General features: G+C 42.0%; 1 protein-coding gene across 4 annotated transcripts in view; it reads right to left on the bottom strand.

Annotated features, from left to right (window-relative positions):
* UBE3A (ubiquitin protein ligase E3A) overlaps positions 1–19,763 on the bottom strand; it is a 54,780-nt gene extending 35,017 nt beyond the window's left edge. Inside the window, exons 1-5 of one of the 4 annotated variants that reach the window (XM_075719583.1) lie at positions 19,732–19,763; positions 15,277–15,366; positions 11,302–11,369; positions 3,934–4,080; positions 3,204–3,322 (exon numbers count right to left, since the gene is read on the bottom strand). In XM_075719583.1, coding sequence (XP_075575698.1) covers positions 3,204–3,223 — 20 coding nt within the window. In that variant the 5' untranslated portion in view covers positions 3,224–3,322; positions 3,934–4,080; positions 11,302–11,369; positions 15,277–15,366; positions 19,732–19,763. Of the gene's footprint in view, positions 1–3,203; positions 3,323–3,933; positions 4,081–11,301; positions 11,370–15,276; positions 15,367–19,244; positions 19,271–19,731 lie in introns of those variants that run through there. The other 3 variants (XM_075719589.1, XM_075719604.1, XM_075719597.1) reach the window with 3 other exon arrangements.
* Between the last annotated feature and the right edge of the window lie 4,467 nt (positions 19,764–24,230).

Genomic DNA, 24,230 nt, shown 5'->3' with positions numbered 1-24,230 from the left:
CAGCAGCCATTAGAGGAGAGCTCTGCTGGCAGTACTTCTGCATTCAGATTGCCTAGTGCGCCCATTCTGGGCTAATTCTTCATAACCACTTCTGTAACCAAAAATGTATACTCAAAGTTTATCAGTGATCAACTGTCATAAACAGATTCTCTACACAGTTGGACTCTAAGAAGCAGCAGGTTAGAAGCAGGTCTCAACAGAATCTCAATACAAATTCCATGTCACTCTCTACTTGAATTTGTGGACATAAACTCACAGGCAGCTTTCTGTTTCTTCCTTCCAGCTGACAAGTCAGCCAGTAATATTCAGAATTAGGTGTTATTGCCTGGCATTTTTGAACACACAAGCAGCACCTGTGTTCATCTTACCAACCCCCTTGACTTAATTTACAGAGTAATTTAAGGGGTATAGTTCCATATTAACTTAAGTAGGCTAAATTATAGATGTTTAGCTCATCCTTATTCCCATCTTCTTCCTTATGCCAGCACTGATTCAAGAAGTTAACATTTACTTTTTTTGTTTGGTTGGTTTTTAGACAGATTGGTTTTTTCCTCCCTTCAGGACTTCCCCCTACCCAGTGAGTTTGTAGCCAGATGAGCCAGGAGACAAGGCAGTACAAATGCAACAGTTTTGACTTCAATCACCTTAAGCTGCCTTGAAATCATATCCTCAAGAACCTTATCCAACCTTCACTTAAGTATAGATTTTGGTACAGTTGACCAGAAATGCCATGCTGGATATATTGCATGAGGAGTGGAAGTAGAGCACAGCCATTACAGTAAAACTCTGTAGCTTACATGAACAAAAATGTCTTTCATGACAGAGCTTTCTCAAAACAGAAGTAAGCTAAAATCTGCAAATAGAACTCACTTCGTAGGTTTCAGAGTTCACTAGGGGACTTCAGTCAGCACAGCTAAGGCAGCTTTCCATAGCTTTACTTGGAAAAATCTTTGTTTATAGGAATGGAACTTCTGAATTTCTCTTTTTACTATATGACTACCTATACTATTCTAAACACTATTGGAAATCTCCACCTGTAGCCTGAAACATTCCCTTTCTTCCTATGTTACATTATGCTACCTTACTGGATGGTCCCTCCTATTAAAGCCTGAACTGTTCTCCAAATTCTCTACTAAAATCTTAGTTCCTTTACTAACATACCAGCTCTTAGCAGCTTTCTGGATTTTACCAAACTGTACTGTGTTAACAGACCCAGTGCCTAGAAAGCATTTCTGGCAGACAACTTAAAATTCCTAGGCTAGCTGGATACTATGCAGTGACAGATGATGCAGAACACAGGAAGTTATTTGTTTATATTCCACTAAGTTACAAAATTCAACTGACACTAGAGACGGAATTCTGAACTTACTATCCAACTAACTTTATAATCATGCTTAAAACGCAAATACCCTCTAACTGGAAAATAACATAAAGACTGGCCAATCTCAAAATTTGGTCTCTATTCCCTCCAAACAATGTTTCCTTTACTCATTAAGGTTCAGGACTGACAAGATAGTTGCTGACAAAAATAATGCTAAACAGCAAAACAAATCAAAATTTCATTTCCCTTCAACTCCAGTGACCAAAGCAAGTCACTAAATACTTAGCAGAGAGAAGAGAACCTCAATTTTTTTTTTTTCTAATTATTCACCTAAGCATGTAAGTGCTAGAAGCCATACAACCTGACGAGCAGTGGCTAGCTTCTCTATTCACACACAGGACTTCAGAAACTGATAGCAAAGAGCTTGGAAGTTTGAAGCAGTTGCTATCTTTGTTTTAGTCATAGGAAATACCCAAAGCTTCATTGTGTTCTAAGAGTAGTGCTTTAAGTTGCTATGAAGATACAAGTGAACTAGTGGTGTTAAAACAAAAACATCAAAGAGTTTTAATCACTTTGAGCCTTTAAAATATGCAGCAGTATGAAAAATTACAGAAAAAGAGCAGATTGGCATCTAAAGTTAGCATGTAAAAAAGGCAGCCTGGTGATTTGCAGTACAGTCATGTAAACACAGCTATAAGTATATCCAACGTCTTTTCCTGTCCTTACAATTTGTGTGACTTTTATCTGGGCTTTGAACAGACAGTGCAGTCCAATACATGCTATTCTGCAAAAAAGGTTTCTTCTGTAAGACAAACAATATAAGACAAGACAAAGTTTCAGGAAAGTTCAGAAAAAATAAAACCTAGCTGAGTCAAGAAAGGTTTGGTCCTCTAAGGTAAGTGGTTCTACAGAAAACAGGGATCAAATTCCTTCAGCTTGTTGTTTTCTATAACATGAGCAGACCTACCATAACTATGATTTGCAGAACTATTAATGCACTTACTAACCAGATTTTAAAAGGTTTCAAATGACAATGTAGGCACCAAATAAAATGAGCTTTCAGTACTCATTAAAACAATGTGGAAGATCAATCTAATTACAGGAATTGTCGTTGTTTGTTGAGAAGCTATTCTGCAATACCCAATTGTTTACAAACAAGATACCTCGTTATTCCTCTGAGCAGGCAACAGTACTGAAAAACAACTATATAGTATGGCAGGACATCCTTTCCTCATGCTTAAAATCTGAAACAAGAGTTCTGTTCAGAGAAAATCTCAGAGCAAATGCTCTTATAAATTTCAGCTTTGAATTAGATCGTAGATACTGATCACAAGACACCAACTAATCTGAATACTGCAGTATGAGCTAGCAAATTCAAATGGTGGCTCACTTCCAACAACACAGGGAGCAACTTCTCCATTGTGCAAGCCACTCTCTTTACCTCCACTGTACCTCCCTAGGGGAGGAAAGTAAAGGTATGAAAACCTAAAAAGTTTATCATCATCAAGCCTCCTGGACAAATACTTTTAAAAAATTTAACAAATTGCTTAAATAAGTATGCTAAACAATTTGTACAGAATTTCAGTATGACAGTAAAAATCACCAGACTTTTAAGTGATAATACTGCTCTTAAAGAGGGATACCACAGAGCAACACAGAGCTCATATTTTAAGAAGCAGGCAGGGACAAGCTAAGTGAGCTTTTAAATCACTCTAAGCAAGAGGGTAAGTCAGCTTTGCCAGCTGACTTGATTTAAACAAACAATATACCTTACTACTATTTATAAAACAAACTTCAAGCCACACAAATGAAATACTTTTAAAATAATGAACATTATACTAAAAATGATCTTGAGAAACAACATCATACACTTTATGCTTACCTTTTACAAGCTGTGGCCATTCGGTGACATCAGGGTGATCACAATTTTGAGTCACTGATTAAAAATGAGTTGTCACACCAGTCCTGTATCACGCTGGGCTAAGCATGAGCTTAACAACTCTAAATAAGTAAAAATAATTTAGTTAAAAGTCCTTACAAATTATTTTCAGCCAGTCCACTGAATAAAAACCATGAAACAGAAGAAAAATATTGATGCTAAGCATTGTTTTATCTGCAAGATTAAGACCTACTGCACAAAAATTAGTTCATTTTTGAATGGCATTCTAAGACTTCTACAGTAACGCACTACAGTACACTCAACTGGTGATCTTGAAAATTCATCAACTTATTTTTAGCCTCTCTAAAAACAAAACCAAACCCCATCTCTTGGACCAGTGGAAAACACCCAACGTCAAGACAAAAAGCATTCAAAGATTTGGAAACATGTGAGTAAATATGAACTGTAATTTCTAACTACAATAAAATTTCATTAGTTGTTTCCCTGCTACAACTCGATTCATACCGGTTCCTAATGAGACTAGGTGTTCCCAGGGGAGTAACATGTAACTTGCGCTTTGCTGTGTGCCTCTTCCCAAAACTAAGTAAGCTAAAGCTTTATTAAAGTTTCAGAGGAGCAGCAACCTTTGCTATCTGTGGCCAATCTTTTAGGTTCTTTGCTCCATTTATGCTACATGTACTCTCTCCCTTAAATTTTCAAAAGTGTATTTTACCTGTCAATTGTTTCCTGTGATCTGGCTCCACTGGTATAAATTGAAGGGTTGGTCCTTTACTTTGTCACGCAGGTGGCAGCCAATGATCACTCAGCAATACTCGTGCCCAGAGCGCCCTGGGACCACCCCAGCTGATTACTTCCATGGCTGAAAAGGAACCAGTTAGTCTCTTACCTACTGCTATTATCTACTCTAAACTAAAGTTAACTGACAAAATATTTCCAAACATAACCCTCAACACTCAATTCGCCCCATTCTCTCTCCCACCCAAGCTCCTACGTGCACTGGACAAAGACTGTAAAGAAAAAAGGCTTCTGATGGGAAGTCAGATCAAACACAGCATTATTCACTTTCTGTTAATATAAAGTTTTGATTAAAATTGAAATGTTGTTACTGTATTTAGTAAATAAAAAGTTATCTTACTTTCTCTAAACAGCTAGTAGCTATGAAGACAGACCTCTGTACAGTATCCGAGAAGTTTATTCCTGTGGCTCTAACCCAGATGAAACCCCAAATTTGCAGGTTGCCATGCAGCAGAAGCCTCATACAGAAGCAAGGTGCACAAAGGCTAGCAAGCTATTGAGGGCACACCCGCAGTCATAACGGTCTGGTGCAAATACTAAGAGAGCACATCAGACAGCTTTAAATGTTTCAGTAAAGAAAGCTTTTGAGCTTCAGTCCAACCTATTACAAGAGTCTTCCAGTAAAGTCTTAGCTTTGATAAGCAATCAAGCATTCTCAATGCTAATTTGTATCTGTTGACTTGTCAGAGATATGAAATCACTGATCAGCAAGCAAGGCCCATGATTGTCTAAAGTTTGCCAGAAAAGCTGCTGACTTCTGACATTCTACTGCAATTTGCCATTCTGCTACAAACTCTGCAAGGGAAAAAGATCAGTATTAGCTTCGGAATGATGCTCATTAGTTTTACTGGGTACATTCCTTGAGGTAGGAAGAGTGCCATTTAATTATTTTGACATCAGTAATATTTGAGTCTTATCTAAACACAAGCGTAGTTAACATAAGTAAAAAAAGCCGGCTACCGAAAACCTCAAAAGCAAAACAGAGGTTCTCCAGTACCTATGTTTTACAGGTGTAAATTGTCAAAGTTTAACTGAGTCAATGCCAGGAACACAGTACAATGAATAAAAGTCAGTTGGAAAGGTTCCTCATCTGTCAACATTAAATGACAAAGAGTAAAGATTTTCAAATTAATGTTTGCTGACCATCAGCGGTACAGAAAAGCAAACAGCAAAACCCAAGATGCTGATGCAAGCCTAGGAAGCCTTAAAACACTGCTTATGGCATTCTGACTGTTTAAGACCTAACAATGTCCACTTTCAGGCAAGCCTTACCTTTAAAGAAACAGATTCCTATTCTAAGACAGTGCTTTCTTCTAAAGTTAAATCTAATTACTGCTTTCTGAACTGATGTGAAAATGCTCTGTAGAAATGCATTTAGAAATTAAAACCTCTTATAGCTCTTTGCCCAAGTAACTCTTAGTATGCGGGTCAAAGAGGACAGTGGTGTAATCTCTAATGCCTCATTGGTTAGTAAACCTGCATTCTGTCTGACTGCTGGAAGTACCAGCTCACATTTTGGAGTGCACCAAATCAATCACTCCCTACCTAGACCTGTGTCCTGTATCACCCAGACCATGGGCAAAAGCTAATTACAGTAGTCTTCCATTCATATGGTAGCACGTTAGAACAACAGGCTGACAGCAGCCTTAGTAAAACAGGGTTTTCCTGAGGCTGTTTCATATGGGAGAAGTCACAAACACGACTGTCAACAGCGAAGGGACACATGAAGTGTTGGCGCGGGATTCAAAAACCATCAGATTTTGGAATGTTAAAGAATATGCACTGAGGTGGCAGCTCCACAACCATGGCCAAGACAAGTTTGTGCCCAGGCTTGACACAGATCCAACTCAGTCAGATTCACCTCACCACCAAACATAGTATCTACAGCAGCCCTGTGAAGAAGGGCAGTATCTGAACTAGCATGAATCTCACCGAGCTGAAGTTAACTCATCTGTGTTTTGTAGTGAAATTTGTATCTACAAATTTAATTTATTGTGGAACAGAGCTCTGAATCAGGTAGTTGCAGCATGTCTAATCTGGTACAAGATACCTTAAAAACAGATCTACTGTACTAGGGTCTAAAAATCTCATGCTACTTTTCAACAATCCAGATGCAAGAAATCTTAATGAATTATTTTCCCTTCTATTTTCTTCTCATCCTACCTTCCCCATCTATCCTTGCTGCCAATCCTGTGGGACAGAATATGATTGGCAAGGATTCCCTAGCACAGATGAAAGAACTCTTTTTCTAAAACTTTACCTAAAAACCTAAAACCTCATTCACACATCAACAGAGTACTGTCTGCTGGCAAAGAGTCCAGCATGTTGAAACATGGGGTGGGTGGTGAAGGAGACTGCCATCAAAGATCCCTTATTCTGAATCTAGTTTGAACAAAGGACATTTTGACTGCTAGATCCAAACAAGGCAGAAAAAAAAAACCCAAAACCAATGGTAAGAGAGTCAAAGGACACTGCTTGATCAGGAAAAGGAAACCACTGATGAATAGACTAACATCTTGGGAAAGGAGATTATGAAGAATAGGACACTGACCTAAACCAGCTGCTCCTCTGTCATAGGAATGCCTTTACAAAATATCTCTGGATATAGCTTACCTCTAGAAGGTAGGACCCTGCAACAGCAGCCCCAGAACAAATATTTATACTTAGAGCAGTTACTCAGATTTCTCCAGTCTTCACTGTCATTATTAGTATGGCTTACAGTTTAGGCTTTCACAGACACACAGAGCAGCTGAAGGTATCAAACACAGTTTGTGCCTGTGGAGTATGTCTGAGAAACCTGAGATGGCTGCTAGAAGCTCTTTGAGACTGGGCCGGCTCCGGTACAGACACATCTACATCTGCCTAGCGACTATTTACAAGAGGTAGATTCCACCAGGACTGCAGCAAGCCCTGTTACAATTCACAAGACAATACACAAGACCCATGCCTTCAAACCATATATCTAAAGAACCCTGTATGGCATGGAGTAGCACTCATCGAGAGGGAACAGGACAAGCTCATGCAGTAGTTTGAGGCTACACCCACTTCTCCAAGGCGACAAAAGTGCAGATTTTCTGAAAAGAATGTTCCTATCAACCGAAAAAGAAGGAGGAAATAAATAATAAATCAGTGAAAGAACAAGAAGTCAGAAACCAAGTTCAGGTGCATAAAGAAAGGGCTAAACCCCAACTTTGTTGCATAGCCTGATGACATTTTCTCTTTGCAAATTTCATTTAATCTTGAAAGTCTGGAATCACAAACATGAGCCAAGCAGAGGCCCCCAGTTTCAAAACACAGAATCACGTGTTGGACTATGTTTAAAGCCACACCATGGAGAACGTAAGTACCTATTTGTCAAATCAAAAACAAAGCCAAAAGCTTTCCAGCCACAAATCATTTAATTGAAAATTGTCACTTACTTGGATTTCCTATACCTATTACTTTCCCTATGTTATCTGATGTACAGGTGTTCAGTTTCTGTGACAGCATAGCTATCTGGCCGCTGACACCCAGTATCTGACGTCTAGGAAGATCCTTGAGTGAAGGAACACTTTTCTAATTTAAACTATGACTTCTTATTGACCTTACTGAATGATGGGTGCCCTGGGAGGTAGCATTTTTAAGAATTTATTTCCTTTACAAAAGAATTTAACTTTCCACCCAAGCAATCTTTGATCCTATTTTTTTTTTAGGATGCTGTTTTTGACAGATGACCTAATGAAAATGGGGGTAGATTCCCCTGTACAAAAGAAGTACCTTGACCCTCTTTACATTCCAGTGCTGGAATTTGAGTTGCTTAATTAAAAATAACCATCTCTCAAGATACAACTAAAGACAGCTTTTGTATGTTTTCTGAAGTTTTGATACATTTCCAGAATAACTTTGAGTACCATGATGAAATGGGCAGTCATCATCTATACAGTAAAAGGTGTCCTCAGAACTACCCTGGCTAGCTTACTACTACAGAAAAATGAACTGCCAACTAATAGGCAAACTGGCCTTTTATAACTTGAGATTAATTCATCCAGTGGCCTGGAGGAAATTGTAGAACATTCACCAAATCCCTAAGTTCGGTCTTAACTGTCACTCGCAGAAAAAAAAAAAAGTAATAGACATACTTGAGACTTAATTTCCTGATAACGTTGGAAACATCAATTGCTTTTGTTGCCTGCATCCTGCTCCAAGACAGAAAACATGAAAAGACCGTAAGATTCCAGAAATTTTCTTCATGCAACTAACAGCAGGTCAAATTATCAATGATCCTAAAGTAAAATAAAACAGCCACTAATAAAACCTGTTTACATAAATCCTAATGGAGCTGCAAAAAACCCCAGTAATAAGGCATCTATACGAATTTTTTTCCACTGCCTGGTAAACCAGCCATTCAACTAACAACAACAAATACAAAATTGCATAGTTAGAAGACCAAAAGAGTTGGGTTCTATCCTGAAAAATGCCAACCTAAAGTGACTAAGGCAGCCACAACTGATGAGCAAACACACACAGCACACAGTATTACAGCTAGAATGACAGATATGACTCATGAAGGGTTCCTGGAAAGGTTCACCTGCACAAAGTACTTCAGACATGTTCAAAACTTGAGCCCAGTTCTCCGAAAAGAGCCACGAAGACAGCATGAAGATAGGAGAAAGTGCCTTGTGATTAGATAATGGAAAGACTTTAATCAAGCTAATCAATATGGATACTGGAAGAAACTAAGCCCTCTCATAGCACACAAAGAATATATAAGAAAGATCCTCCAATTAAAAGAAAGCATATATAACCCCCACATGACTAGAAACTGAAGGCTGACAAATTCAAATTGAGTAGGAACACAAGCATGAAGGATAGCAACGACAATTAACACTTGAATAAATTATTTGGGGTGGGGATCTGAATTTACTACTATTTCAAATTAAAGCTGGTGCCATTCTGGAGTTTACACTTCAGTAAAAACACCAGTTACTGAGATTAATAAATGTAGGATTTGGTGCATCTCAATATACAGAGATCAAGTATAGATTTCTATAAAAGCTTCATCCTGTAATATCTGTATACTTACTTTACCTTGATGTCAATACTCACAGTAACAGAAAAAGATCTAGTGTTTGCTCCCATTCCCTCCCCCCACCCTAAAGTTAAAGGACTGTATGTTATTCTAATTTTCTATAACTGCCCCCACAACTCTGGACACTAGATTTTCCCTTCAGCATTTGTTTTTTGGTTTGATATTTCAGTAAGATCATAGATGTACTTTATTCACCTTTGAAAAGAGGAAAAGACCTGAAATTATCTTTAGCTTCTGCATTTTTCACTTAGACCATAGCTGATTTTTATTCCACTACACACACTCCTTGTTTTTTGCAGCAGAACCATTTGTTTCTATCTCTGTTATGCCTGCTACTTCGGGCTCCCTCCAAAACGATACACCGTTATGAATGGAAATCCCCTCCCACATCAGGAGGTAAAATCCAATCATCTATTTAAATTTCTTTTAGTAGCTCTCCTTTTACTGGCTAGGTATTACATTGTTATTTTCCAGAGAGCTAAGTTTTACTGCTTGACTTCAGCTTTAATATTTAAACCTTTACTCCATCTGTCCTCTTGCTTATGCTTTGTTATTTTGCTTTCTTTCGCCACCCATCTTCCATGCAGCCTTCCATGTAAAGTACCTTTCTGTTCACCAAGTTCTCCAGTGTCACCAGCATGTTCGTTTATATATAGTTCATATTAAGACCAAACAATCATGCAATTCTGTACCGTAATATTCAGCTTTTCTGATGTTCCATTAGTATTCATTACTCAAGTTGTGGGGGATTAGAGAGGAATTCTTGTTCATCAATTTATGAAGCACATACCATTACAAACACTCTACACGTACATACTGGCAAGCAGTTAAACCTTCAGAAAAAAAGCAGCCAGCAGAAATAATGGCAATAAAGAAGTAACAGCTTAGGTTTGAAGAAGAGCCATCATACACACAACTGGTATTGAAACTGGAGAGCAAGAAGCAGGTGGGTGGTCCCAGTGGTGCTGTGGGTGCAAAAATGAATATACACTACCTGCCAGATGCCTGCTAGAGTAAAGGACCAATCTATACAATTCTCTTAGGAACATCTGGATTGTGATAATGTAACATTATGGCTTTTTAAAAACTGCAAATCTATTAATTAGCACACACTATATTTAAAATAATTAATTCTAAGCTGAAACTTTAACTCCTGTCTATCTATAGTTTCCTATGAAACAGAACTTTAAAAAGACACCCAACAACCCTTCTACAAGGCTGAGATTTAAATATGTTCTTATGTTAAGTATCTTCAAAAGAAAAATCTCAACACAAACACACAGGGTATAAAACTTGTATCAGCAGTTACAGAGTTCTTCCTCACATTTTAAGTGGTTAAAAAAGAAAGTACACACATAACTTAGAAGTAATTCTTGAAGTAACTACATAAAACTTTATACATGCATTAACAGACCTATTTAATATGGTAGAAAAATGAACTTAAACAATAATTGTTTTTCTGAATGCAGCAATGCAAAAAGCTTCAAAAATTCTCTATGTACCAAGTTGCAGAACTACAGAACTTAAAAGACACTACAAGAGCGGTGCAGCTATTCCATACTACCAGTTATCTCCACTGGACTACACCGGAATAAAGTTAGAAAAATGGAAATTAAAATAACTACAAGTTAATCTTCCAACCTTGCTGTAATGCACGTACATATTTTTTAAGCGATTCCATGTGCCACAGGCTCATGTTAGCAGTGCTACTGAAGGTTACATTTCTGTATTTCCTAACATTCCAATTTGCAAGTTTAACTTACACCGATGTTTGATTAAGTTTTCTAGAAGTTCTGAACTTACTTTGCAAGTCATACCTAAAAACTCTACAAACCTTACTATAAATATGCTCAGCAGGAAGGGGGAAAAAAAAAAAACTTTCAGAAACAGCACTGATTCTTATCCAATCCATGGAGAAACAGATGGATGGTAGCAGTGTGATGCTGAGCTTGTAAAACAAATTAAAAGGGAATTCATCAATGTTGTATCATCAGTATATATTTTCTCCAAGAAAAAACAAGTAACTTGGTTTTCTAGAGAACTATGCCTAAGTAATGGACATCACAGTCAAAAAAATATGGGAAAAATGAATGTGTGTGTTTCTTCCTGAATTTATTTTCAACTTTTTTTTTTTAAAAAAATCCAGGAACAAAAGTATAAGTATTTCTTACTATGATTATTAGCATACATACAAAATAAGTGAAAACATAAACATACCATATCTTTCCAGAGCTGCAGAAACTTGTTCTTTCAAATTCTAAAGTGGACTTGTACAGTTCTTGTACCTATAATGCAAAACATTACATTTCAGTTTTTGCACTATGCTCCATACCAATCTGAAAGTCAATACTTCAAAATAAGACATTCAAGAATGGTCATTCAGTTATCACAAGCTTGCAACTAAAGGAAACACATACTTAGAATCACAGAATATCTCAAGTTGGAAGGGACCCATTAAGGATCATAGGGTCCAACTCCCTGCTCCTTACAGGACTACCTAAAACTAAATACATGACTTCCCAAACTATATCATACCTCCCACAAAAACCACAACAGAAAATACTTAGTATGTTAGGGAAACTACAAAAGCAGAAAGTCCACACCCCCAATGTTCCCTATTCTTTCCTCTCTAGTCATGCAATAGAGTTTTACAAGTCCATTCATTCAGTTCATTACAAATATCCATTTCCTTCTTCTGGAAGATTCTGGCAATGTTTCTCCCTGCACGCCCCCCCCCCCTTTTTTTTTCTTCCTTAAAAAATTGGTACTTAGAATAAGAAAAAAAACAACACTCAAAAGAAGTCACAGACAGAACCACTTCTTTGTCCTGGCTGCACAGAACTGCTGGAGTTTGATAAGCTTTTCTATAAATTGTTCATTTTCAGGGAAGCATAATTAACAAGGGATGCATCACTAAAACATACTCCAAACTCTTTCAACAAACACCTAAAAGCACAAACAATTGCAGGGGAAAGAGTGACAGAAACAGGCATACAGGCAAGTAACTAAAGAAATTTAGTAATTACTTTCCAAAAAGTTACTCATTTGGCACCAAGTATCACATTTTCAGTACTGTGAAGATTTAATACTTAATTTCTTGGTTCAGAAACTCTATTAGGAACAAACAAATCCAATGCAGCTGATTTAGACTGATCTCCAATATAGATCAGAGTTCCCACATAGGAAACCCTGAACTGGTTACCTCAAGAGTAAGTTCAGGTTTGTCTTAAAAGATGTCAAACCACAGAGAACCCACCCAGTACCAAAGGCCCAATTTTTTATCAGGAATGCGAGATGGCGTGATACTGGACTGACACAGTTGTGCTAGTAAAGCTCTAAAGCACTGTTTGTACACAATATTTTGTATTTAAAGAAAAAAGTTAAATAGGGCACCCTACCTGTTTCATGAAATAAGACTGTTATTTCAACAAACAATTATGATAATTATGCGGATTTACACACAATTAGGATTAATGAGTTAATGTTACGCAACTGTGTCAATAAAACTTTACTGTTATTCAGAAGAATAAAAAAGAATAAAATTATCCGAACAATGTGAGACAGCAGCTGATGATTTTCCTGTTCGGAAGTAGCACTCCCACTCCACACCAACAGCAAAAATCCAGAATATCTATCTTCTATACTATTAAAGAATAATTCTTCATTCACCGTGATGCCATTAGGCAAACTCAGTTAAAAGTAGTCTGACAAATGTGACCAGTATTTTCACACTTTCTATCACAGGACTTCCAGCTTAAACACCAATGTATATATTTGTTCATGTACACATACAGAGCAATGTCATCTATACAAAATTCACTCACTCTCCTCTAAGGTACAAAAGCACCAACTTTGTGTGCACAGAGTACGAGCAGAGGACAAAGCACAGCATGAAGAATTATCACAAACGCATCTGTCAAGCATCTTATGATTGTTGCCCAGCAGTAGGAGAAAAGAAAACAAAGGTTCCCACCATAACTGAAGCTATGTAGTTTGAGACAGTACAATTTACAGAAGAAACAAGACCACAGTGGAGGAGACAGACAGGGGATTTGCTTAGGAAAAGACTTCAAGGCACAGTGAATGGTATTAACAAAGATGGTAAGCTACTGAATTAACCAAACTGTAGTGTACAGAACTGCAAAATACTTAAGAAATGAATTATAAATCACAAAAAATACTTTGCAACTCTTATGTCTGGCCTGATGAAAGGCATCATGAAGTCACCTCTAACAGGTGCTTAAACTACATTTTCCTTTTTTTTTTTCAGTAACTGTCACAAGACAGGAGTAGAAGAAAAAATTCTAAGCACACTACCCTAAATAAAGTGGTAGGTATTTTACCTAATATTATAGATTCTCTCACACAAATATGTAAGTTCAAATAAGAATAATTTTATTCCATAACTGACATGCTTAATATAACAACATTAGCCAAATAAAAACCAAGTACTGACAAACATCCTTCTTTCAATAAGATACTCAGGTCATGGGAACCACGTAAATGGAGTCTTTATCACCACCTTACAACGTAAAGGTCTCAACTTTTGCAACCAAGAAATACCAGTATTTCACAGAAGTGATACACTCTCTTAAGAGCTCCCGTGTCCTTAAACTCTCATGGGACTTGCAGGTTGTGTGGTCTATAAGTATGTATTTCTATGGTCCACAACAGGCAAGTGTTGCTACAGCAGCTGAAATACATCTAGTTGCTGCTACTTCAGCCAGCGTACGCTAGTATACCTTGGACTTTCTGAAAATAAAATAGGGTATGTACACATATTAAGCCGCAATATTCATCACCAAGACTTTGGACACGAGATTTCACTACGAAATAAAAAGTAATCATTATCTGAATATGTCTACACAAATAAGAAAGATGAAAACATCATATTGGAAATAGAAATTCTGAAGTAGTGATAGACCTCTTCACTATTATCTAGCTTTGCAGAAGTTTTTGATATCTTTTAAGAAAATGAAAAATACCATACTGTAAAATGAAAATATTTGAAGCATTAAAGTAATCAGCTCAAACACGTGACTAACCATAATGCAAAAGAGAAACTCGCCTACAACCATGGTAGCATTTCCTAAGTATTTTGACCTGCAGCCCATTTAAGAAGTTCAGCTCCTTTAAGAGCCACTCCACCACCCCCTAACACCCAAAGCCTGCTGAACTGCAGCTGCTCCAACCTGGGTCCCACAGAGCATACCAGAGCAGGAGTACACAAGCAGTGCCAGAGCCTGGCTGCCTGGACAAGTCTGGCATCTCTCAGCACCACGCAAGCTTGGCAACATGTTACAGATAGCTCTTGTGCCTCCCCTGCTCGCAGCTCCTAAAGGTAAGGGAGAGCGGGTGTTTATTTGTCATTCTAATCTCCTCATTTCACCAATTTCTTTGGTGTAATGATTATCAAGGAAGTATCAGCAAGTCCAAAAAGGGGTCCACCAAAGGGAGTAAGAGCATGGTCTCCTCTATGAAGGAGAGATGAAGAACTAGCTTCACCCCTAGAACTCTAGCTCGGTCAAGACAGCAGAAGTCCTGCCACACTCCTCACAGGACACCAGAATGAAAAGCAAACCATGCCAGACAATTATGCAACCACCACCAAGCCCAAATACAGGTTCCATGATTTTCTGCTTGTGATCCCACCAGGATGCAAGGCCCACCAAGACCAAATTTCCATTGGGGTTCAAACTCAGATACCGTACCTTACAGTTTGAGACACTTAATTTCAAAGCTGTAGCCCAAGTAACTAAATAACACAAAATTTATGTCATATGAGGATTGAGCATGAAAAAAAGCAGCACCCTCCATATCAAGCAGCCAACTGGTACATCAGTTCAAGTTTGTGCTAAAACATCACTACTGTAATTCACATCTGGTACAGTCCCACTGTTGACATACTACACAAGATAAGGATGATTCTCAAAGGTAAAGTATGTGAACATAGAGCATGTTTTTAAAGCTATTTAGATGGATGCAAACAGTAACACTTTTTGATGAAAAGTCTTGAACAGCTACATACCGTGAATATCCTTTTCAGGCCACCAGATAACAAAAAGAAGAAGGAAAAAAAAAAAAAGGAGTCCAAACCTCTGCTTTGCTAACTAGAAGTTTCTCTTAAAACACATATACCTCTGTTCTAAGGAAAGGCAAGTTGCTTCAAAAGAAGCAGGTCACCCCTCTTACCTAAGACAGTGAAGTGAGGGTCCAGAGGGAAGCCACCCATTAAGTTCCACTCAGCTGAACAACTGCAGCTTCTCCTAATTCTTCACCACCCTGTAAAACACGGGTAAAGAACCATGCAGGATGGTAACGGAAAGAGTATCGGTAAAGACTGACTTCCGCCCCCTTCCTCCATTCAGCAGTTTGCATAATACAGGGAAGCAGGCTCAACCTATTAAAAGTAAGAAGTAGTTAATGCTTCCTTTAAGAGATTCATTCATAAGAGTATTTGAGAGACAGAACACTATGGTAACATTTAATTTATAACATAATTTTGCAACCAGTAAGTTATTTTGTCGTCAATAAGTTCTGTCACTCCTAGCCACAAGAAGGAGGAACTATTCAAAAATAGCAATTTAAAGTGCTATTTGTTCACATGTTACATCGCCAAGCATGAAACCTAGATCTCAACATTATTTGATTTTGTCTTTTTTGTATTTCTTCAGGAAAATAACCTCATAGGAGAAATGTCTCACCAGCTGGTATAGCTCCTGAAGCATTGCTTCATTACAAAAATATTACCTTTACACTGTATTTGCTGACTTTCTGCTAACCAACCAGATACACTACACCCATTACTATTCATATGAACTAGCTTTTTCCCCAAACTTTCATTTCAATACAGCCTTACAAGGCTGTCAGGCACTGCCTGTAAATACAGGAAGTTAATGCAGTAAATGTTAAGGTCAAAGTATTTAAGGTGACAAAAGTCACTTCCAAGATGCTATTTGCTCATTGCTGTTGTCTCTGGGAACCAACTATTTAGCAAAGCTTACAACGCTCTCCTGGTGCAGGGCGGGGGGGGCAAGAGGAGATTAACAGATAGTTTAGAATATATTTACTTTTTTTAAAACATACAGACCCTGATAGCAATGTATTACCCTTCTCCTTCCATGTACAAATCACAATCTGATTAATGACAGAAAACCTTTGAACACTGATTCTCTATAAAACTCATAGCTACCTTAAATATACTGGATAGTTCAGAAAAAGTGTAAAACATACCTCCTTTGTTTAAAAATCAATATCAATTCATTAACTAAAGTGAAGCAAAGACCTGGCCCACAGTACCAGAAACAAAGACTGACACTGGAAATGAGATATATGCCTACACACTTTAGGAATTCTTTCTTCTTGTCCCTCAATTGCATGTTCTATTTTTAAGAGTTAGTGGCTTTTACCTTCCAGTGCATGAATACAGTGGTATGGGGAGGGATAAAGACATTTCCTGCGTTTAAAAAAAGATCAATTCTCTCTGGACATTCACCAAATAAACTGAAACTAAAAGTAGCAGTGGCAAAAAAAAATTTAAAAAACAAAAAATCTTTCCTGCAAAGCAAAAACTATGATGCATATTTTAAAAAATGTAAACACTAAATTCATTCCATGACAAGTGTCATATCATGTACTACACTAATTATTGTTTATACAAAATATTGTATGCTTAAACATGTTCACAATTAAACAAGTTTATGACTATTAAAACTTGACTCAAAGATATTCCCCCCCCAACTGTGTATTTGGTTAAGTAGAACCTGTGAATTCATAGAGAACTAGTGAAGAACACTTCAACAAAGCATATATTCATAATGAAATAAGCATCATTTTGCACTGGGTTACATATGTCATTTCGTATTTCCAAGGCAGGTTTTCTCCTACAAAAAGTGAAGTTAAATGAAAATAAAGAGAACCTGGTTTATTTTCTCAAGTTGATTAGAACAGAGACAAACTCAAGGTGCTCTAACAGGGACTCTAACAAGCTGAGAACATCCCTAGATGCATTTAACAAATACACAGTTTTAACTGTCATTCACAAAATAATCTGCATATGTCTTTAAGCAGTGGCAGTAATTAAAAAAAAAAAAAGACTAAAAGTTTTGTCTGCTATTAAAAAAAAGGAACAACCCACACACTTTTAGAGTTCTGAAGAAGACCTGGACTGAGACATCTAGGCTTTGAAACTCACTGCTGTGATAAAGTCAAACACCTTTGCTTTTTCAAGCCTGCCTTTCCTTCAGTAACTCCCCACCCCCCCAGTCACACAATCATATCCCTAAAACCCCCAAACAAATCAAACCATTTATTTTGCCATCTAGCTTGGTGCTTTTATTTCTAAATTCTTGGGAGATACTGAAGATACTCCAGTGAGGAGAAATAGTAAACAACTCTGGTGAACAGAAAAAGAGCTTGTTAATTCCAGTATGAAAAGATGCTATATTAAATAGCAAACATTTAGAGTGGAATGGAAGGTATTCATAAAGGAGAGATGAAATCTGTAATATTGCACGGAAATAATTTCAATTAAAGGTATTTTTCAGCCCTGTAAACCTAAGTAGCAGTCTAGCTTTTCTTCCACGGTTTGTCTGTATTGACATGACAGAACATTACCGTTATGAAGACAAGTTTAGCAATTTGGTAATGCACATATTTTCAATTCAACACACACATTAAACTCTTGAGTTTCACAGTATTTTCAAACTAAAAAAAAAAAGCCCTTGAACTGTTTCCAAGATGAAAGGGCACAGAGTATTTAGTGCCACCACCTAAACCAAGCAGTTTGTGAAAACTGTAAAGCCCATTTTGCAGCAGTTTTCATTCTTATAAAGAGGTACCTCTCACCATCTCCATTATTCTCCCAGCCTGTCATAGATGTCTAACAATGCAGTTAAACTTAGAGTGTAGCTTCTCCCTTCGCCGGGAGTCTAACTGGATGCTATTTGCATGAATTAGGAACTTAATCTTATCTTTTAGACCTCTCCCTTTCAAACCAGTCGAACAAAACAAAACAAAACCCACACCAAACGTAGGTCTTGCTTCCTTAGGAAACCAAAGCTAAAATCACGTACAATTTCCCACTGAGGAAGTTTTTGGTAGACACACATGAGGCAGAGTAAAACTAATCTGACAAGCTGATTCTCACAGAGCCTCAGGTTTGCACAGACTCCTACTGAGGTAGGGAAGTTTCCATACAGACACAGAGGGACCATCCCTGAAGTGATGTGCAAGACACAGGCTCTGTCTCAGAACACTGCTTACACAGAAGGAAACATAAACAAGTATTTCCATTAACTGGAAGAAAAAAAAAGCATAACTACAAGTCTCTGGATTACAGGTTCTTGCCACTTAAAGTAGAGTTGCAGAGCATGTTTTGCTGCCTAAGCAGTACTAACTTCTGAATGACCACGTCGCATCATCTTAGACATCCGATTTAGAAATCGACTGTGAACCAGAACAACCCATAGAGTTTCTTTAAAAGAAATCCTGTGGGTAGACTTAAAAACTGAAGCCCAGCAAGTCCTGCAGGCGGGAGCGACAGATCACATTTATCAGCAAAGCAGCCCGTTCACAGGTTAGCAGATCCCACTCTTCAGACTGGACAGAAGGGAACACGAGCAAGTGCACATACCTACTTTGTCAAGCAGACCTCGCACACTAGTTACGCACCCTCGCAGCGCTTCCCATACCCGTGCCTCCCCAGCTGCCACAGCTGGCCACGCCGAAGGCACCGAGGCTCTCCGTGCCCACAGCAGCCCCGCGGAGCGGGCACCGCCGCCGCGCCGCCCGGCCGAGCCGGGAAACCGAGGCAGGGGCGGGCTGGGTTCACCCAAGGTCGCCCAGCAAGCCCGCTGCCCCCGGGGGGCGGGCTGAAGCCCGGAGCCACCCGCCCGCCCGGCCTTCCCGCTTCTGGGCAGGGACGGGGCGGCCCCGCGCCCATGTGCCTCACGGGGAGGAGGGAGAGGACCACCGAGGCCACGCACCCCTGCCGCCGGCGCCTCCCGCCCGCCTTCCCGGCCGGGGTGGGCGCTCTCCCCGGCGGAGGGAAGCGGGCAGGGCCGCCTCCCGGCCCCCTCCCCTTCAGGGCCGGCGTGAGGCTGGCGCCATCCCCCCTCCCGGCCCTCCCCCGGGCCGGGCGCTGCGCAGCGCCTACCGACCTGGGCGCCGCGGCCTGCTGCTCCCGGTCACTCCCGCCGCCGCCGCCCGGGCTCATGCGGGGGCCGCGCCGCGCTCGGGGCCGGGCCGCAGGCGAGGAGGAGGAGGAGGAGGCGGCGCCGCCGCCGCCGCCGCCGCTGCTGCTGCCGGTGGAGCCGTCGGGGCCCCGGGGCGGAGGAAGACGGGCCCGCGGCCTGGCGGGGCGGGGAAGGCAAGGGAGAGGCGAGCGGCCTGCCGAGGCCGGCGGCGCGGCGCGCAGGGGCGGGAGGGCGGGCCGGGCCCGCGGGTGCGCCTCCTCTCGCGGGCTCGCTCGCTCTCAGCCCGAGCCCCGCGCCACCATCTTGGGAAGCAACGCGGATGTCGGCGCGGCGCAAGCTCGGAGGACTCGCGGCGGGCGGGGGGTGGGGGGCAGGAAGGAGGACCCGCTCCGTCCCGGCGTGCACCGCGGGCGGGGGCGGGCGGACGAGGCGGCTGCGCCGCCCTACCCACCGCGCGAAGCCATCGAGTTCCCGGGCCGGTTGCTTCCTGCCCTTTTTTCACTCGCGGCGCCCGGCGGAAGGGCGCGGAGGCGGCGCCTGCGTGCCTGCGTGCGCGAGGCGACAGGCGCCATGTTGGAAGAGGGCAGAGGGGCGATGGGGTGGGGGCGGGGGCTCCTTCCTTATGGAGCGGCGGTCCGCCCGGCGCGTCACCAGCCCGCGCGCCGGGAGGAGCGGAGCTTGGAGTCGCGCATGCGCGGACGCAGGTGGCGGCGGCCACCCCCTGCCGGGGGGGGCGGGTAGGAAGGGGCGCGCGGGGCCGCTGGGGGCGCGCGCCCACGCCCGTCAGTGTGCACATGCGGGTGCGTGCCTTGATGGGTGCACACATGTAGAATCATAGAATCATAGAATCGTTTAGGTTGGAAAAGACCTTTAAGATCATCCAGTCCAACCATTAACCTACACTACCAAGCCCACTCTAAACCAATCAAGGGTAGACTAGACTAAACCATGTCCCCAAGTGCCACATCTACCCGTTTTTTGAACACTTCCAGGGATGGTGACTCCACCACCTCTCTGGGCACCCTGTTCCAATGCTTGACTACCCTTTCCGTAAAGAAATCTTTACTAATTTTCAACCTAAACCTCCCCTGGCGCAGCTTGAGCTCATTTCCTCTTGTCCTAACGCTAACTACTTGGGAGAAGAGACCAACACCCACCTCACTACAACCTCCTTTCAGGTAGTTGTAGAGAGCGATAAGGTCTCCCCTCAGCCTCCTCTTCTCCAGGCTAAACAACCCCAGTTCCCTCAGCTACTCCTCATAAGGCCTGTGCTCCAGACCCTTCACCAGCTTTGTTGCCCTTCTCTGAACACGCTCCAGCACCTCAATGTCTTTCTTGTATTGAGGGGCCCAATCTTTCTTGTATTGAGGGGCCCAAGATGTACATACCAGATATTAGGAAAATATTGGATACTGGGAAAAAATTCTTCACGGAAAGTGTGGTCAAGCATTGGAACAGGCTGCCCAGAGAGGTGGTGGCGTCACCATCCCTGGAGGTGTTCAAAAAACGGGTAGACGTGGCACTTTGGGACATGGTTTAGTGGGCATGGTGGTGTTGGGTTGATGGTTGGACTGATGATCTTAGGGGTCCTTTCCAACCTTAATGATTCCTAGTTTTTACTGTCATTAAAAAATAATGCAGCCACCAAGCCAGGATAGATGAAATTGCCACTCTCCCCTTGATTGTTTTAGTGTGGACTTGGTAATGTTATGTTAATGGTTGGACTGGATGATTTTAAAGGTCTTTTCCAACCTAAACGATTCTATGATTCTATATACACGTGCATACAGGCATACGTGCAGGGGGACATTCGCATAAACGTACGTACAGAGATGTCCACGCATGCGTGCATGTCTGCAGATGCACGTGTCACACGCACGTATGTATGTGTGTGCACATTGCTACTCGAGGCGTGCGCACGTCTGCACTGCCACGCACACGTGAACAACCCTGCTCGCACAGGCGCCCGGCTGCAGGCAGGCGAGCGGGCAGCCATCGAGGCACGCGAGCAGCTCCGGGGTGCTGGCGCGGCGAGGGGCCGTGGGTGCTGTGGCAAGGAGAGCAGCCGCCGCCATCGCTGAGACCCCGGGCGAGCTCCCCACTGAGCCCTGCCGCCGCCGAAGCCTGCCGCAGTGACGGGCCCCATGGTGGCCAGGCCCCATGGCGGCCAGGAGGCCCCATGGCAGCCCACCCCAGGGTTTATCACGTTTAATCTGGGCCCGGTGCCAGGGCTGGCCAGCGGGAGGAAGTGCTGGAGGGGGAATGGCCGGTGACCTCCAGAGGGGAGCCCGCGCCGGAGCCGTGCGCTGCCGCCGCCATGTCGGGCCCTGCGCTGCCGCCGCCATGTCGGGCCCTGCCGCGGCTGCAGGCGAGGGAGGGGAGGACGGGGTGGCCTGCTCGTGGCCCAGCGCGGGGAAGGCCTCATCGTAGCAGCCCACAGGTGGGCAGGGGGCCGCCACGGTGGAAGTTTAGGTCACCGAGAGCGCCTAGTGTTATTCAAACGGTTGACGTTTTCACTCCCAATCACTGATTTTTGCTTGTAGCACATGCATCTAAATAACTATTAAAAAAACCCAACCCTGGGGGGCGCAGAGGGCAGAACTGGCTGGTGGGGCTGGGGGGGTCGGGGAGCAGCGAGGCCCCGGGCGTGCAGCAAGAAACCCGCTGGTCCTGCACAGCCCTGCCTGCTGCCTGGCTCGCTCATCTGCCCCTACAAATAATTTTTCTGTTGCCTCTCAGGACGCTTCTTTTCTTTCCCTCCCCTGCCTACACCCAGGCCCACGCGTTGCAAGTATGCTTTTTGTGGGATTTTAAAAACACAACTAAAATTTGCGTTTTGGCAGGTCAATGTTGAAAGCAGGTTGACCAAATCATTTCAAAATTGGGTAACGCATGCAAAATTTGACTTTTGGGGATGTTGGCTTTTTTTAGGCATTAAATATGTGGAGCTGCAAGCATAGAAGTGGGGGGAAGGAGCAAGTACAAAGAAAAAAGGAAAACAGATCTGAATCTTTTTTACGTTATCCCTTAATAAAGGGAATTCAATAGAGGTGGTTCTACCCTGGCAGAGAGCATACTTTTAAAAGTATAATCTAGAAGCTGAAAAGTTTTTAAATGTTAGAATAAGCCGTTAAAACCACAAACATAAATTCTCACAAGCATGATACTGAAGCCAAGTATTTGTTCTGGGACAGGAAACGTGTGTTTAAGATCTTTAAGAAGACATGGATACATTACAGTTTTTAGCACAATTTTGGAACACCTAACATATGTGTTAGAGAGTAATAGCTGCTAAGACCAGTGGACTTAAACTACATTGTTACAAATCAGTGCAGAGTCCTGGTACTCACAAAGAATATGGTGGGCAGATGTATAATTGAAATATTAAGACTGAAACGAAGTATGCTTGTACTTCAGTGTGGTCTGAAAGCAGGGTACATTGCTGTGCTCAGATGGACATCGGTATTAATCTAAAAATAATCACTGAAATGAACAGACTGCATCTGGAGGCTCTCTCCCACACAGTAGCAAACCCTGCCAACTTTGATGTATTAAAATGTCAGATTCAGGACAAAGTTTATTATGCCGTGAGCTTTCCTGTTACCTCAGAATTAATAATATTGAGAAAACTGCGTCTGGAAGATGCACTCTTTTCGCTGCTTTTCCCTTGCTCTGTTGCAGAGCCCACATGTCCAGTCCTTATCTCCTGCTTGACTATAAGAATGCTATGGGGAAGCATGTCACAGGCTAAAGTCCAAGTAAGCAACATCTTCTGCTCTCCCCTTGCCTATAGAGCCAGTCTTCTCATCGCAGAGGCGCTCAGGCTGGTCAGGCATAATTTGCTTTTGGTAAATCCATGCTGGCTGTTCACGGTCACATTCTTGCTCTTACTGAGTCTGGAAATAACCTGCCAGAGTTTCAGGTGAAGGTGATCAGCCATAATTTCCCCAGATCCCCCTTGCCTCCGGCTCTTGGGTACCTCCCACAAACACCACAGTCATTCAGAGATGACAGAAGGTGACCTCACAATGACATTGGCCAGCTCTCAGTGTGCTTGGTTGCTTCCCATCTGATCCCATAAGCTTATATACATGCAGTTTATCTAAGCAGTCCATAACTTCATCCCCTTCTTCTTCTAGCAGCACCTTTCTCCCCCAAACTTTGCAACTACCCGCAGGGATCTGGGAGCCCCAAGACCACACCTTGCCAGCAGTGACAGCACTGACATAGTCTTTTCCGTGTCCTGTGCCACCAGGTGCTCTGCCCCATTAAGCAGCAACACTACAATTTCCTTAGTCCTCCTTTTGCTGCTGATATACCTACAGATGCTCTTACTGTCCTTCACATCCCTCCCCATTTTCAACTCTGGCCTAGCTGTACCTTCACAGTTTTATCCCTGCATGCTTAGACGATGCTCCTAAAGCCCTTCCTGGAATATATCTGAGTCAATCATTGCACTGTCTCTATAACTTTTATCAGGACACTTGGTCGTCTTCTTGCACCCTTATAGCAGGAAGGACCAGGACTGCTCAAAATATCCAAGGTAGGGACACTGTGGATTTATACGATGAAGGTCTTTTTTACCCCTTTCTTTCCAAATAGTAGCTGACACTTGGTTCGGAGTTGGGGTTTTTGGAACTGTTGATTGCAATCCTGCGATCTTGTCCCTGGTTAGTAATGGGCAGCTCATGGCCCATCACTGCTCTGAGGTAGTACTGCTTAGACATGTCACAGGTTTTCCTCTGAAGAAACCAATGCGATTGTGAAGAAGAGGCAGATGATAGCAGATGGAGGAAATGTGCAGGAGAGATCCAGCTGATGTGGATGGTGGGGTTTATGTATGGCACTGGCTGGATGCAGAGGTATGGGAAGGAGACTTCTCTCAGTAGGCTACAGGTATGAAAAGACTCAGCCTTCCTTCTGTTTTGAGGAGGTGTGGGACAAGTCATG

The sequence above is a fragment of the Pelecanus crispus genome, chromosome 1 (genome assembly GCF_030463565.1).
Source record: "Pelecanus crispus isolate bPelCri1 chromosome 1, bPelCri1.pri, whole genome shotgun sequence".
Taxonomy (NCBI): domain Eukaryota; kingdom Metazoa; phylum Chordata; class Aves; order Pelecaniformes; family Pelecanidae; genus Pelecanus; species Pelecanus crispus.
The sequence above is the reverse complement of the archived record's forward strand: the minus strand, read 5'-3'. Positions and strand labels throughout refer to the sequence as shown.